A 15,966-nucleotide genomic window follows, 5' to 3' on the forward strand; every position below is an offset into this window, starting at 1 on the left:
CCCAAGGACTCCTATACAAAGGCAGATCCCAATGAAAATGTGACCAAAAACTTATAAAATAAGACGTAAAATAAAACCGAGATTTTAAAGGTCCTCTGCCTATTAATCAGTTCTATTTGAATCCTGATTTCTTTCAGATCCCAGCTGGAGATCTGTTCTTTCCATGTGTGTGTGTGTGTGTGTGTGTGTGTGTGTGTGTGTGTGTGTTATGCATGTGTGCACATGTGAGTCCAAGGCAGAGAGGAGGGTGACAGTTCTACTGGGAATTCTTCTATTTATAGAGGAAGAAACATAATCCCATACATATTGATGCCAGGAAAACAGCCCAAGAGTTTAACTCTGCCTAAGAATAGAATGTTGCTAAAAATGCTAGAAAATGTATGTGAGAGCAGTGCTAGTTAAGCACCACTGTTGATAAGGAGACAACTGTTGATATAAATAAGTGATATTTGGATCCGTAAATACATAACTGGAAGATTGAGGAGACAATGGGCAGCTGTCTCCAGAGGCGTAATAGCAAATTCTAATGATTGTTCTCTAAAAACTGAAGGACAGGGATTATCAGGAATGAATTCACTTGAATGAATTCAAGGAAGTGAAGGGAGTCCCACCACGGCCAAGTCTTCCCATGGATGCCAGGGCCTCCCATGGACGCCCGGGCCAACACAGCTGTAGGTCAGGCATCGCTGGCCCCCAGCTGCACAGAGAGACGTGTGTTGTAGACAAGCACACACACTCTGATGACAAAAACAGCTTCTCATCTATGGCAAGGGAACATGGATTCTGAGAACTTTTTTTAAAATAATCAGGACCCTTCCAGTTTAGAAGGGACGTGCTGAAAATACCACGGGGTTTGCCTCTAGGGAAGGCAAAGTTAAGTTGGATTTAAGATTACACCTCAACACATACACACACACACACACACACACACACACACACACACACACACAGTATTTCTTGACCCTCTTTAGAGTCAGATAACTAAGTCACTGTAAAAATGTATTTTTACTACCTCCAAGCTGGGATCCCTCCATTGATACAGTGCTAGCTATCAACCCAGGGGCACCTGTTATTTGACCAGTTAATTTGCCTCAGATTGAAGTCAAATTCTGACACAATCCAACAAGTAACTACAAAAACTGGTGGTGAGATTGAAACGCTAGTCGTACTAATATTAGCAGCTATCAATCATTGAGGCTCACCACCTGTCAGGCGTTGTTCAAGAACCTCTGAATTAGATACGACTTTCCCCATCTTATAGATGAGCAAACCGAGGCATAGAAAGCCTAAAAAAGTGTCAAAAGGAGTCCGGTTGATAAACGTCAGGACTTGAAGCCTTTGCAGGCTAGCCACAGAGCCCGTTTTGACCCATGCACCCGGAGATAACGATTTTCCTCCTTTTGATTAGTTGTCAAATACAGTCCAGTTAAATTTGAATTTCAGAAAAACAGCTGTAATTCTGGACAATGAATAGCGTCCCAAATATCGTGTGGCACATACGCACACTAAAACATTATTTGTTATTTATCTGAAAGTCAATCTTCCAACCCTACCCCAGAGGGAGCTGAGTGCACCAAGGGAGCAAAGAAAACATTTTGATAAATTTGACGTTTGGTCCCAAATCCCAAAGGAGAATTCAAATCACAGTATTAGCCTCGGGGCAGAACTCTTTTTCCCTCTCCTAGAAGCAGTCTAGAATAACAGCTCTCAAAGCTGTCTGGGGGTCAGCCTCGCTTGGGAAGGTTTAATAACACACATGGCTGGGCCTGGTCTGCATAAGGTTTAGTAGACTTACTGTGGGATAGGGGCACCATTATTTTCAAATGAGCCCCTAAGTGTTTCCTTGTCTCCTTCCCAGCTCCTTCCCCTTTTTCATAGTCCGGCTATTCATGACTGGCCTATAGACCAGTGACTGGGAATCACTGGTCTGAAACCCTGATTATAAGTTCCAGTTGACCATTTCTAGCCAGTCCAAGGAGACAGCCCAGGCTCCACCCTCCAGTGTGGGAAGAAGAGAGAATTAACAGGCTGAGAGGATGAGAGAGTTTCCTCACACGCTTGGAGCTGTCACCCAGGCCTCCTCACGGTGGGTTTGCAGCCTCAGGCCTGAATGCTACATGCGAGAAAGAGATTTTTCAAAAAGAGAGAGATGGAGAGAAAGAGCCATATGAGGGCCAGGCCTCCCGTTTGGAAGCAGGCCCTGGCGCAAGAGAGAGGGTAGATCATGTTAAAAATTGTCCCTGGAAGTGGAGGAAAATTGGGAAAGGGGCTGGAAAGAGCACAAGCTCCGTCTGCAATGTGGCTGCACTCCAGGAGGGTACTGGGAAATAAATTTAGCAGGACGTGGCAATTCACCAATAAATAAACAAACAAACAGATATATAAATAAAAACAAATAGAAAATATCCAAAGGGCACAGAAAAAGAAGTTCTATTTCACAAAACTGTTCAGTTATTTTACATATATATAAAATTTTCATTATGTGTGAGTATATATATATATCTATATATATATACATAATACAGATATATACACATTTTATTATGTGTGTATCTATACCCTCATGTTATAAAATATGTTTCTTTCTATGGGGTCAAAAATATTTGAAAAACACCACTCCAGAGGCAAACATCCATCCCTTTTGGAAAGCAGAAAGCACAGACCAGAGCGAATAAGACTCAGAACAGCTTTTGGGAAGGAAGATGGGGAAGAATGATCTGGAGACTGGACAGCTGCCCAAAGAACGTTAAAGCTGTCGATTTAGGGGGAGTCTTGGCAGGCAGGTGGATGGGAGCACGCGAGGACCATTCCCTAAGGGGAGAAGGTAAATACAAAACGGGTATGTGTCTCATGGCTTATTTTTCATGCTGCCCTAGAAAGCCCTAGAAGGAATCTCTGCTGACATGTAGGCACATCTGTGGGAGTCGTTACCCTGTCTCTAATGCCTTTTCTCTTTTCTTCTTTTTAATCAATATTTTTTAAAATTGAAGCATAGTTGATTTACAATGTTGTATTAATTTCTGCTGTATAGCAAAGTGATTCAGTTATATGTATATATAAATTCTTTTTAAAAATATTGTTTTCCATTATGGTTTATTCCAGGACATTGAATACAGTCCCCTGTGCTATACAGTAGGACCTTGTTGTTATCTATTCGATATATAAAAGCTTACATCTGCTAATCTCCGCCTCTCACTCCATCCTTTCCCACCTGTTCTCCTTTCTTGTAGGTCAGAGAGCAAAGCCTGAGGCCGCACTGTTGGGATGGCAAGGCGTGTATGAAGTTTAAAGTGCACCCAGGAAGCAAGGTAAGGGCTGGAGAACCAACCCTGGGCTTCTGTGCTGCTGTCCCCAGGCACTTATTCCAATGGTGGGTTACTGAGCTTGGGAATCATAGCTCTTCATCTTTTCCTATGGAGATGTAAAGAGAAAGGGAATTTTATGACCATGACTATGGACTTTTGTCTAAATTATTCTGAGATAACCATGAACTTGAGGACAATTTGTTGCTAACCACATCAACTATGAGGAAGGCCACAGGGAAGTATTCTTTCATGTTCTGTCAATACTGGCCAATAAAACGTTAAAAAAATTTTTTGTTAACAAAACCCCACACAACATAAAACGTACCATCTTAGCCATTTTTAAGTGTAAAGTTCAGCAGTGTTAAATATATTTACACTGTTGTGCCACAGATTTCTAGAACTTTTCCTTTTGGCAAAATTGAAACTCTATATCCACTGAATAACAACTCCCCTCTACCCCCTCCTCCCAGCCCCTGGCAACCGCATTCTTCTGTCTATTTCTATGAGTCTGACTTCTTTAGATCCTCATATAAGTGGAATCATATAGTACTTGCCATTTTGTGATTGGCTTATGTCATTTAACATAATGCCTTTAAGGTTCATCCATGATCATAGCACGTGACAGAATTTTTTTTCTTTTTAAAGGCTGAGTAATATTCCATACCCAATAAAATTTTTGGCAATGATGAAAGTGTTCTGTGTCTACACTGCCTAACATGGTAACCACTAGCCACATGTGGTTATTGAGCACTTGAAATGTGGCTAGTATGACTGAGAAACTGAGTTTTTCATTCCATTTTATTCTAATTAAAATTAAATTTATTCTAATTAAAAGTAGACTGTCACATGTGGCTAGTGGCTACTACATTGGACAGAACAGTTCTAACTCGTGATTTTTTTCATTGCCACCAAATAACCTGTGTGTAAATGATTAAATCTTGTGACCATGACTATGGGCTGAGTTTTATCTAAATTATTCTAAGATACCCATGAACTTGAGCACAGTTGGTTGCTAATTACATGAACTATGAACAAGGAACTTTGCTGGATTGGTTCACTATTATTTTTATGCTGAAATACTCAGAGTCTATCTTTATATTAATGGTTCTAGGGTCCTTGGTTATTTGAATGCCTGTCTTTACTGAGATGAAAAGAAAACCTCAGTGAAATATAAAAGGCTGGATGTTAAATGCACCCAGTTACAAAGTAAAGCAAGCCATGATTTTAAAATAGCCTGTGTTGAGTCAAATTTGATCACTTAGATCAAACTTAAACGTAGAAGAGAGTTCTGGAGAATTTTTCTAGTAGGTTTGTAAAGAGAAAAATTCACTAGTTCTGCAGTGGGAGCGGAAGTGATGTTGTCTCTGGTGGAAAAATATAACCGTATGCTCAGGGCTTCTGATGAGCCCAGCTAGGCTTTACCCCTGTGTGCATTTAAAAATGTTGGCTTGAATGACTTGTTTTTGTGCCTCAGCCTTGCATGGCGCACACATCTAGTCACAGACTGTGACTCCAGCTGTTCTTGTCCTGTCCAGAAGCAGGAGGGGCCAGGGGAAGATGAGAGTTCCTCTGCCCTGGCTCTTCTCCTTCTTCGTGATCACCGAGGGCTGGAATGGCTTCCTGGGGGTAAGTTTGCGTACGTCCCGTTTTCTTCTCTACCACCTCCCCTCTGTCCTTCTGGCACTTTGAGCGTCTGTCACTCTCTAGGCAACTGCAGTGACAAAAGTTCATAGACTTGGCATCAGAAGTGCTGGGTTCTTGTCTCAACAATACCAGCATTAGCTGTGTGACCTTGGATGAGTCACTTCATCTCTTGGAGCTTGGATGACCTGACTGCAAAAACCGGGATCTTGGACTAAGCCATACTGGAGATGTTTTCTAACTCAGCGCATCCTCTCCTATGGCCTCTTTGATGGAGGAAAAGCATAGAGATCGACATTAGCAGTCCTTGGCCTCTTCCCTATCTATACTCACTTTCCTTTTTTTTTCCCAATAACCTTTTTTTTAATTGAAGTAATAATTTACATATTTTAGTTTAGTTTACATAGTTAATTTACAATGTGTTAGCTTCAGGTATACAGCAAAGTGATTCAGTTATACATATATATATGTATACATATATATATTCTTTTTCAGATTCCTTTCCATTATAGGTTATTATAAGACTTTGAGTATAGTTCCCTGTGCTATACAGTAGGTCCTTATTGTTTATCTGTTTTATACATAGTAGTGTGTATCTGTTAATCCCAAACTCCTAATTTATCACTCCCCACCTGCCCCTGTCTCCTCTGGTGACCATAAGTCCATTCTCTAAGTCTGTGAGTCTGTTTCTGTTTTGTAAGTAAGTTCATTTGTATCATTGTTTTAGATTCCCCGTATAAGTGATATCATATGATATTTGTCCTTCTCTTTCTGACACACTTCCCTTAGTATGATAATCTCTAGGTCCATCCATGTTGCTGCAAATGGCAATATTTCATTCTTTTATATGCCTGAGTAATATTCCACATCTATGCCACGTCTTCTTTATCCATTCATCGGTCAGTGGGCACTTAGGTAGCTTCCATGTCTTGGCTATTGTAAATAGTGCTGCTGTGAACATTCGGGTGTATGTATCTTTTCAGATTAGAGTTTTGTCTGGATAGATGCCCAGGAGTGGGATTGCAGGATCATATGGCAACACTATTTTTAGTTGTTTTAAGGAATCTCCATACTGCTCTCCATAGTGGCTGCACCAATTTCCATTCCCACCAGCAGCGTAGGAGGGTTCCTTTCTCTCCACACTCTACTCACTTTCTTGATGCTTTCATCTGGGGTCATGGTTTTAATGTTCTCTGCATGCCAATGACTCCAAAATCTGTGTCTCCTTCTCACACCTGTTCCCTGAACTCCACACTCACCTATCTACTACCTACTTGATATCTCCAGTTGGGTGCCAATATCCCGTCAACTTAATATGTCCAAAATTAAACTCTCGGTTTTTTCTCACCAAACCTGCTTCTCCTTGCCCATCTCAGCAAGTGGTATCACTGTCTCTCCAGCTGCTTAGGCAGAAAAATTATTATTACGCTTGACACTTCTCATAATCCACGTCTAAACCATTAGATCTTTTTTTCTGGTTTTCTCTTTAAAATATATCCAGAATCCAAACACTTCTCACCAACTCCATGGCTACCATCCTGATCCACACCTTCATCATCTCTCACCTATATTATCTCGGTAGCTCCTGAAACACTCTCATTGCTTCAGTGCTTGTCTATTCCCAACACGGCTGCAGGATTGAGCCTTCTAGAAAGTGGAGCAGAGCACATCTTTCCTCCATTCAGAACTCTCCAGCGGGCTCCCATCCCACTCAAGCAAAAGCTAAGCCCTTGCCACAGCCCGGAAGGATCTACAGGACCTGCCTCCCTAGAGATACTCTCTGACATCACCTCCTGCCCCACCTCCCCGACTCCACTTAGCTGCTCTGGCCTTCACGTGCCAGGCATATTCTTATCCCAGGGCCTTTGCACCTGTTCCTCCCTCCTCCTGGGAAGTTCTTTCTCAGGGATCCTTCAGGTTTGTGCTCAAAAGGTGCCTCAGCGATGTCCTTTTCTGCCCCCCTCCCCCACCATCCCTGGCTTGCATTTTAGATCCATGATTTCAGTTTATCTGGGAAATCCAACGAGGCCTTATGAAATACAATATGACCAAGCCTCGCTGTAATTCTTCTTCTTTTTTTTTTTTTTCTCTTAACAGAGTGATGATGGCATCAAAACAAAGCAAGAACTCATTTTGAATAAGAAAAAGCCTCTAGGTGAGACTCCCTCAGATAGCACGGTACAGCACACCCTGGAGCCCAGAGAGCAGGGTTCAAATCCCAGGGGCGTTCCTGATGGGTTTTATGATCTTTGGCACATCGTTAAATACCTCAAATCCGTAAAACGATAATTACAGTAATTCCTTGTGAGGATGAAATACTATAATAGAGGCATAGTATCCTGTCCCATAGCCAGCCAGTAGCTGCTGCATACTTGTCCTTTCCCTCTTCACCTTGATCCCATAATGTAATGCATGGCACAGACTTCAGTCCAGGAATGAGTTGTGGTCTGGAATTTGATTTGCAGGTCTGATGTTTCAAGCACTGTATATATTTCCTCACGGAAACAATGGTACACACAGACGGTGGTTAGGTTCCTGGGTCAGTCCTCAAAAGCCTTTTTACGGTGCCATGAATCTGCCATCCAGCAATGCGCTAATAGGGCCATAGACCTTCCCACACTGTAGCAAGGCTACAATTCGTTGGGAAAATGAAACCAGAGCTTCAGCTTGGAATGCCATGGAAAGGTGTTACCAGTGCCATGCACTATCCTAAGTGTGTTAGATGAATTAAAGCCTCACAAAGATCCTCTGAGTTAGGTACAATCTCCATCTTTATTTTACAGGTAGTGAAACTGACAAGGCCGGTGGGTAGGTGGGGCAGGATTCAACGCCCAGTCAGTCTGGCTCCAGAACCAGAGCCATTCATCTTTCCCCCCTTCCCCACCTATTACCTGCTTGGGCCTCCTAGCTTACATCCCTTGGAGTAATTCCCAAGGCCGGGACAGAGTTTCCGGCCTTAAGGAGATGCGGAGAGGGGTGAGTTGGTGGCAACTACAGCAGGCAGGAGTCTCCTGTAAATGTCCCGGGACATGCTGCAGCTTCTGGATTTCCTTCTGAGAAGCCTAGGGATTGATCCAGCTGCTTTTCTTCCCTCTAAATCTCCCAGCTCCCCCGGACCCTTAAGAAATGGGACAGTCTCATAGAAGCTCCCCATCTCACCTGTGCCTGTAGAAAGCATGGTCCCGTCCTGAGAGATCTAAGGGATTCTAAGAGAGTTCACTGCCGATGATAACAAAATGAGACCCAGGAAGAAAGGATGTTCACCTTTTGCCTCTTTTTCTCTGAGGCCCTTCACATTCTTAACCTGGGGTCCACAGAGGACCTTGGGAGGATTTTGAGACCCCATGGAACTTCATACAGAGTTTCATGTGAACGTGCCTAAGTGAATTCTGGGTGCGATTCCTCTTCTCTCCCAGCCCAAAACACCTAATGGTCTCTTCTTAGGGAAACAAAAGGTACTGCTCAGAAACGATAGGGTGGAGGTGAGGGTGCATCAAGGCTCAAGTAAGGTTTGCTTTGGTTTTACTCGTGCATTTCATCTCAATAGCAAACTCAGCTAATTAGTGGAACATTTGTACAGGAGAAGGAAGGGCTCTTTGGAGAGGAAAGAGGGGACTGGGGGTTTTATATCAAAGATACATCCAGGAGACCAGAGCTGGGGGAGGAGTCGGGTAGAGTGACCAGGACTTTCTCACCTCTCCTCCCTTCAGTCTTGACCCTGAAACTTGACTCTGGATGTGACCTGAGAAGTATATAAAGTCAGGAGGGCGATGCTGGGGTGGGTCAGAGAGCACAGAGCAGCTGGCCTGGCCGAAGTCAGAGGAGAGAGGTGTCTTAGGCACCTGTGGACCGTCTGATGCTTTGCTCGGGATGCTCATTTTTAGTCCATGTCTGGATGAATGGAAGTGACCAAGCCATGTCCGTGACCCTCAGGCTGAATCTGACAAGCGCTCCGAGGTCACTTGCTCTGCAGTATCTCCCTCCCAGCCTGAGAAAAGAAGCCTTTGACGGTCTCTCTTTCTCTCTAGGTCCAATCCAGGAATACGAGCTGCTGCTTCAGGTAGCCTATCGAGATTCCAAGGAGAAAAGAGACGTGAAGAACTTTCTGAAGCTTTTGGAGCCTTGCCCTGTTTTTGGGCCAGTGAAGATTATCAGAGCAAAGGCCACCACGTGTGAGTCAGTCTCTGGTAACTGGGAGTGGAAATGGGGAAGGTGGTATGTGAGTCAGGAGAGGTTAGGTTCTGCTGGGGAATCAATCATCCCCCCAATATCTGTGGCTGAAAAGAATAGATGCTTGTAAAAAATATCTGGCCAACAGCACTAATGACCACCACAATGGGGTTAGGAGAAGTTAAATGATTTATCTAAAGCAAGGGTTCTCAGAGTGTGGTACCCAGACCGACAGTAGCAGCAGCATCAGGGAACTTAAAAGAAATGCAGATCCCTGGCTCCATTCCAGACTTACTGAATCATAACCTTTGGGGTGAGACCCCTCCCAGAAGGTTCTGACGCATGATCACGTTTGAGAACCATTTACTGCACACCATTGTGCATATTTTCACAACCGTATGTGGTGACTTTGCCCCATTTTTTTTTTTTTTCTATTGAAAAGGAAAGGTTCTTTGGTGGGAGTTTTAGGTCCAATACAAGCATACAGGATTGGTTAATAAAATTTTTCATCATGACTCTCAACAAAAAGGTCTCTCTGCCTTTGCCATATTGCTAACAGGGACTTCGGGGGAGTGATGCTAGGTGGATAGGAGCCTCCGATAAGACAGTGGACAAATACCATCTAGAACCCTTTAAATAACTCTCAGGTCGACATATCCTCTTCTGCTTCTTTCTCCATGTAAGTGGTACCAACTGGGCACACATCCTTCTTTTGGACGCTAGCCCCGGACACTTGATTGTTATGTTAGCTGGGTTTCTGATCCAACCTCAGTATCTATTGAGTGGGACGTTTCCTTAACCTTAAACATACTTGTTTCCATCTTGTTTTCATCCTTACAGCTTTTGGAGAGAAATATCTCTAGCTTTCGGTTCAGATTCTATATCAGAACCAAAGATGAGAACTCAACCATAGCCAATTTATTAACCAGGTCCCGTGAGACCAAGCTCTGTTTTTTCGTGCAGACTGTGGCATCCAGAACGGGGTCCTGCGCTGTGCCTGTGACGACGGCTACTCCTGGTTTCCTCCCTCATGCCTTGATCCCCAGAAATGCTACCTTCACACGGAGGGATCTCTCCAGAGCTGTGATTGTCATCTCAACAACCTCACCCAGAGTGTCCATTTCTGTGAGAGAACAAGTAAGTGTGTAAGGATACACCCCTCCCACCTCCACATGTGACAGAGAGAGAAGGACCACTGGGTCTGTGCCCCAGTGTTTCTCTTTGCCTCCCAGAGAAGAGCCAGTGTTTACAGGGAGTTGGAAGGGCAGTGATGACGTACCCTGCTAGGCTTGGCTGGACACAGCGAGAGCTTCGTAAGTGCAGAAAATTCAGAAATGCGAGCTGATGTTTGGGCGCTAGTTCAGCCTGGAGGTAATCCAGCTCACCTCGACAATTCTACGATCCTGCTGAGATTTAGGGAGATTCCCTGAAATTCCAACTAGGGGAACAGCTTGAGTAAATAACGTTTTTCTTCCCACCTTCTGTTTACTTCTTTGGCCAACATCAATTTCCAGAAAATAAAAATTTAGAGTTGTGCAGGCAGGGAGGGCTGCCTAGTGATTACATTGAAAGAAATTCTGTAAATTGCCAACAAATATGTGTGTTGAATGAATTGCCAAAACCAAACACATGTTGAAAGTCTAGTTTAGGAGCCAGTGGACGCTGAGGGAGCTACTGCTGACTTAGGCTGATGCCCAGTGGATGATGGGGTGAGCCGCATGACGTGGGCTCCGACAGCTTGAAGGACTTTAAGAAACGTCCCCAAAGACTAGTCCAGTTATCTTGAAGCTCCAGATTTTGGTAGAGTGGAGCAAAGAGTGAAGGAGGACCTGAAATAGCCCAGCTTTCCTGGGTCTCCCTGGGTCCCTTTCCCAGAACCACAGCAGTTCAGGTTAAGGTAACACTTCTTTCTTTATTTATTTTAAAAATTTGATTAAAGTATAGTTGATTTACAATGTTGTGTTTAATTTCTGCTGTACAGAAAAGTGACTCAGTTTTATATGCATCTATCTATCTATCTATCTATCTATCCTTTTTCATATTCTTTTCTATTATGGGTTATCAAAGGATATTGAATACAGTTCCCTGTGCTATGCAGTAGGACCTGTTGATTATCCATCCTGTATATAATAGTTTGCATCTGCTAATCCCAGACTCCTAATCCTTCCTGCCTGAAGTAACACGTATTTATTAAACACCATCTTTATACCCAGATCTGGGGCAAATTCTGGGAGGTCACCATGAGGCATTTCTCTTGCTGTCGATCAATTAGCAAGCTACCTGGGGAGGCCAGAGGCTGTTAACACATGAAAGAAGACAATGTGATCTCTTCAACAAATTTTGATGAAAGCCTACACTTTGAAAAGTGGTCCAAGTCTGATCCATCTTTGGGGGATACAAAGATGGATCAGATAGGGATTACACTCACAGGGAGATTCCCAAAGTAGAGTGGGGACACACATACATGAGGTGTGTTCACAGATAGGATAGATGTGTAGGTGAAGAGGCTGGAAGGGACGTATGGATAACGTACTGTAAGAATTTAAAGGAGAGGGAGACTCTTTTCATCTGGGGCCCAGGGAAGGTCTTGCTAAAGAGGCGCATTTAACTAAGTCCTGAATGAAAGATACACAGGATTTGTCCATCCAGAGGTGGGGAATAACCTGTCCCAGAGGAGAAAAGCACCAGTGATGGGTAAGCAAGGGGTAAGTTGGAGTTAGCAAGTAGTGATTTTTTTTTTTTTTTAATTTTTAAATAGGGACAACGTTTAAGCTCAGGGCCTAGACTGGGATAAGTGCCTTTTATAACAACATGTGAGTGGCTACTCATTTACCTGCTTATAAGGTCATCTTGATTATCGCACTTTCCCATTATCTTCCAAATCCACAAAAGAGAATTCCGGTTTTATGGATACTTCCTATATTACTTTAGGTGAACATTCATCATAAAAAGAAAATTGACAAAACAAAGAAGAAAGTACCAGTGTCAAATAGACGGGCTGAATTAGACTTCTGTAACTTTAAGCTATAATATATCAAGTGAGTAATTTTTATCTCTGTAAATTTCTTTTTATTTTCCATAGAGGTTTGGGGTACTTTCAAAATTAATGAAAGATTTACAAAAGATCTTTTGGATTCATCTTCTGCTATATACTCCAAATATACCACTGGAATTGAACTTCAAGTAAGCACCTTCTACTTATTACAAAAGAAATCCTTGCCTAAACGTAAGTTCAGGTGTTTCCAATTCAACATATTTATTTAACACATATTCTTAATTTTTCATTTTCAATGACTTACTACATAGCAGTTAATCACTCTACCCACAAGTGATGTACTTTGAACATTTTCTTTCAAGGAGCGTTAAGCAATTGACTTCTTCCCATTCCTTTAGTGTTTAGTTTTGCTCATTTGTTAGGGTAATATTAAACCACACCCTCTTGATTCTTTTCTTTTTTTTTTTTTTTAAGTACTAAGGATCTTTATTCTCAGGTCTGATATTGAATCTGTGGCTGCAGGTAATGTCACTATTTTGAGAATAAAAGTTCCCGTTATCTTCATTCTTTGCAAGTCTTCAGCCACAAAGTTACACCTTATTCTCATAATTAGATGAGTGAATCAAGCCTTCTTGATTATTTTCTGATTTTTATTTGTCAAAAGAAAGTTTTCATGATCCAAGCTCAATTGTTAACATTTGGGATTTGTTCCTTAAAGAAGCCTCTCTTGTTAGAGGCTAAAGAGGGTTACTGACCAAAATTCTGGACTTCATAATGAAGTAACATAAACTACCTCTACCTAGGATGGTGGCTTAGATGTGGTCCTAACTGAAGACATGCACAAACACTTCGCAGGCAGATTCAGTTTAAGCATCTATTGAAATCAATGGCTTATTTAGGGGAAGGAGAAAATAGATTTTGGATGAATTTATTACATTATCTGGCACCCGACCCATCCTCTAGTCTAAGCAGTTGGTTCTACATTCTTTATTAGCAACCTCAACATTAAATTATATGTGTGTACGGAGGCGTGTGTGTGTACATTTTCTGCTATCATTTTAAATGTATTTCTACAACATGCAACTACCTCTCACCATATCTCTTTCCTTTTCTTGCTGCTTCCGTTGGTTATTTATTGTCTGTGATCATTTTTTGCTCAAATGTCTTTCTTGTGTGGGAACAAAGATCAACATATTGCTCTTTGCTCTCTTTGTAAAGCTTAAAGAAGCCTACAAAAGTATCCAAGGTTTTGAGTCAGTTCAAGTCACCCAGTTTCGGTAAGTAATACAACGGTCTTAGAAGGGCATCCCTGGAATCATGCACCCGTCCTGCAGGATGCCTCATGCTGTTTCCAAGTGACCTTGACAGAAAATACGTCAACTGCTTTTTGAAGCAGGATTCTTACTAAAACTGAATAAAAGTCTGTGGTGCTTTAAAAAATCTTAAGAAGAAAGCCTATATTCTCATTTAAATGCCTTTGCGAATATAAATATTAAATGGCATTCTCGAAGCTATGGATCGGAAACTAGAATTGGAAACCCGCATGGCTTGGAAGGAAGCAGGAGGACGTGGTGTGCATGCATGGGAAGGGGCGAGTGGTGGTGACAAGGGTTGTGGGTTGCGGAGGGATGCGTTTTCTCCTTCCATTAACACAGAGGGTGTGATGTTGTATAACTGGGGGCCAGAAGGGGCTCCTTGGGTAAAATATTATATTTTTGTGTAGATATCATGTATGCACCATAGTTCAAAGCCCAGTAGTCATTGTCTACAGCAAAGAAAGAGATATTTAGTAAATTACCCTTTTGTTTATACTTTAATTCAAAAGTTATTTGGTTAGTTACCCTAGTGTGTGTGTTGATTACCAGCTATTTATAGTCTGCTTGATAGAGGAAGTGACTTACAGGTCAGAGAACTTAACTTCTTATATACTTTTTTCACAGCTAAAGAAGAGCTATAGGAAATTTTCAGTAGCTTTTGCTATAAATATACTGTCCTGGACATTATCCTTTAAGCCTTCTCATGTACCTATAAAAAAGGCTCACATATATAATATTCTTTAAAATTCAGTGCTAGGAAAAACACTGCTTCTTTTTTCTTATATCAAGGTCTATATAATTAATCTAACTTCTGTTTTTGACTTTGCCGTCATTGAATTCATAGACAGCATTGAAACTCAATCAACAGTTTTGTATTCAATATTCACGTTTCTTTTCCTTGGTCCTGGTTTTCTATTTATATTTCTAATTTATATTCCATCATATATATATATATATATATATATATATATATATATATATATCTTACAAACTGTCTCCAATAATTTGTAGACAAAATCACAGTAAATGTACACATAAGTCTATAAAATACAACTATTTTGGTTTTACTCTTTACGTACATGATCTAAAGTAAATCTTAGTCTCTCACAGTCTCAATTTATTTATCTGTCAAACAGAACTGTTAATACCTGTGGAATTTGAGTTAACCTCATTACATAAAATGAAATAATAGAAAAATACTTTTCAAACACGATAGAAGGGCCGTATCAATGAAAAGGCATTGTGATCATCACAGCATAAAAGGGTATTTGGGTTTATTTATTGTGAGTTCAATGTAGTTCAATGTAGTGATTAAGAATTTGAGCTTTAGAGAGCCAGAGGTTCATATCCATCAATTAATAATTAATGACTTGACCCAACTTCTTTAGGACTCAGTTCTCTTATCTATAAAATGAGAATAACCCTAACCCTAACCCTCATGGAGTTGCAGGATTAAATTAATCCATGTTATCTCACTTGCTTTCGTAACTTCAAATACCATCTGTATACAGATGGGTTCTAAATTTATTACTTGACCTCAGCCTCTCCCCTAAACTCTGGACTCCAACATCCAATGCCTATTAACATCTCCAGGTGATTTTCTAGTAGGCATGTCAAATGTAACAGGTCCAAAATGGGAGTCCTCCAACTGCCCCCCATCATAAGCTTTCATCTCCTTCTCCCACTGTCTTCCCCATCTCATTTCCAGACCCAAATCTTAGAGCTATCCTGTCTTAATTTATTTTCCAATAAATTATACTTAATTATTGAAGTATAATTTACATACAGTGATATGCTCAAAACCTAATTGTACAGCTTTATTAGCTTTGACAAATACTAATACACGCCACCTCCTATCAAGACAGACCATTTCCATTATCCCCAAAGTTCCCTTGTGCCCCTTTCCAGCCAATCTCCATGCACATTCCTACCTCCCTACCAGAAATAACCACTGATCTTATTTCTATCACCATAGGCTGGTTTTGCTTATGCTAGAACTTTACCTAAATGGAATCATGTAGTGTATAGTTTTGGGGGGGGGCCTGGCTTCTTTCACTCAGCCTAAGGCCTTTGAGACTCATCCTTGGCTTTCTGAGTATCAGTGATTCCTTCCTTTTTATTGCCCAGTAATAATCCATTGTATGAATATACTACAGTTTGTTTTTCAATTCCCTGGGGTCGTTCTTGCCTGGTTTCTTTCTCCCACACCCAAAATCTGCTCCGTTAGCAAGTCTTCTGGCTCTATCTTCAAATACAACCTGTAACTGACCAGTTCACTTCTCCCCACACACACTGCTACTCAATCCGTTCAGGGCACCACCCTCTCCTTCCTAACTAGCTTTCCTGCTTCTCTGCTTCCTCCCTTCACCTATTTTCTACACAGCAGCCAGAGTGATGATCTTAAATTATAAATCTGATCATGCCATGCCTTTTCAAAAAGAGTAAAACCTTTTAATAAAAGATGAAATTCAGACTCAAAGGCCCTCTTCCATCTGGCTCCTGGGTACCTCTCAAGGGTCATCTCCTATCCATCTCTCAC

General features: G+C 41.6%; 1 protein-coding gene across 3 annotated transcripts in view; it reads left to right on the forward strand.

Annotated features, from left to right (window-relative positions):
- ADGRF1 (adhesion G protein-coupled receptor F1) overlaps positions 1–15,966 on the forward strand; it is a 37,787-nt gene that overhangs the window by 6,471 nt on the left and 15,350 nt on the right. For all 3 annotated transcript variants that reach the window (XM_067752754.1, XM_067752756.1, XM_067752755.1), the window contains exons 2-8: positions 3,231–3,308; positions 4,841–4,931; positions 7,044–7,101; positions 8,975–9,118; positions 10,080–10,253; positions 12,199–12,299; positions 13,330–13,388. In XM_067752754.1, coding sequence (XP_067608855.1) covers positions 4,863–4,931; positions 7,044–7,101; positions 8,975–9,118; positions 10,080–10,253; positions 12,199–12,299; positions 13,330–13,388 — 605 coding nt within the window. In that variant the 5' untranslated portion in view covers positions 3,231–3,308; positions 4,841–4,862. The remainder of the gene's footprint in view (positions 1–3,230; positions 3,309–4,840; positions 4,932–7,043; positions 7,102–8,974; positions 9,119–10,079; positions 10,254–12,198; positions 12,300–13,329; positions 13,389–15,966) is intronic.

This window comes from Pseudorca crassidens, chromosome 10 (assembly GCF_039906515.1).
Source record: "Pseudorca crassidens isolate mPseCra1 chromosome 10, mPseCra1.hap1, whole genome shotgun sequence".
Taxonomy (NCBI): Eukaryota; Metazoa; Chordata; class Mammalia; order Artiodactyla; family Delphinidae; genus Pseudorca; species Pseudorca crassidens.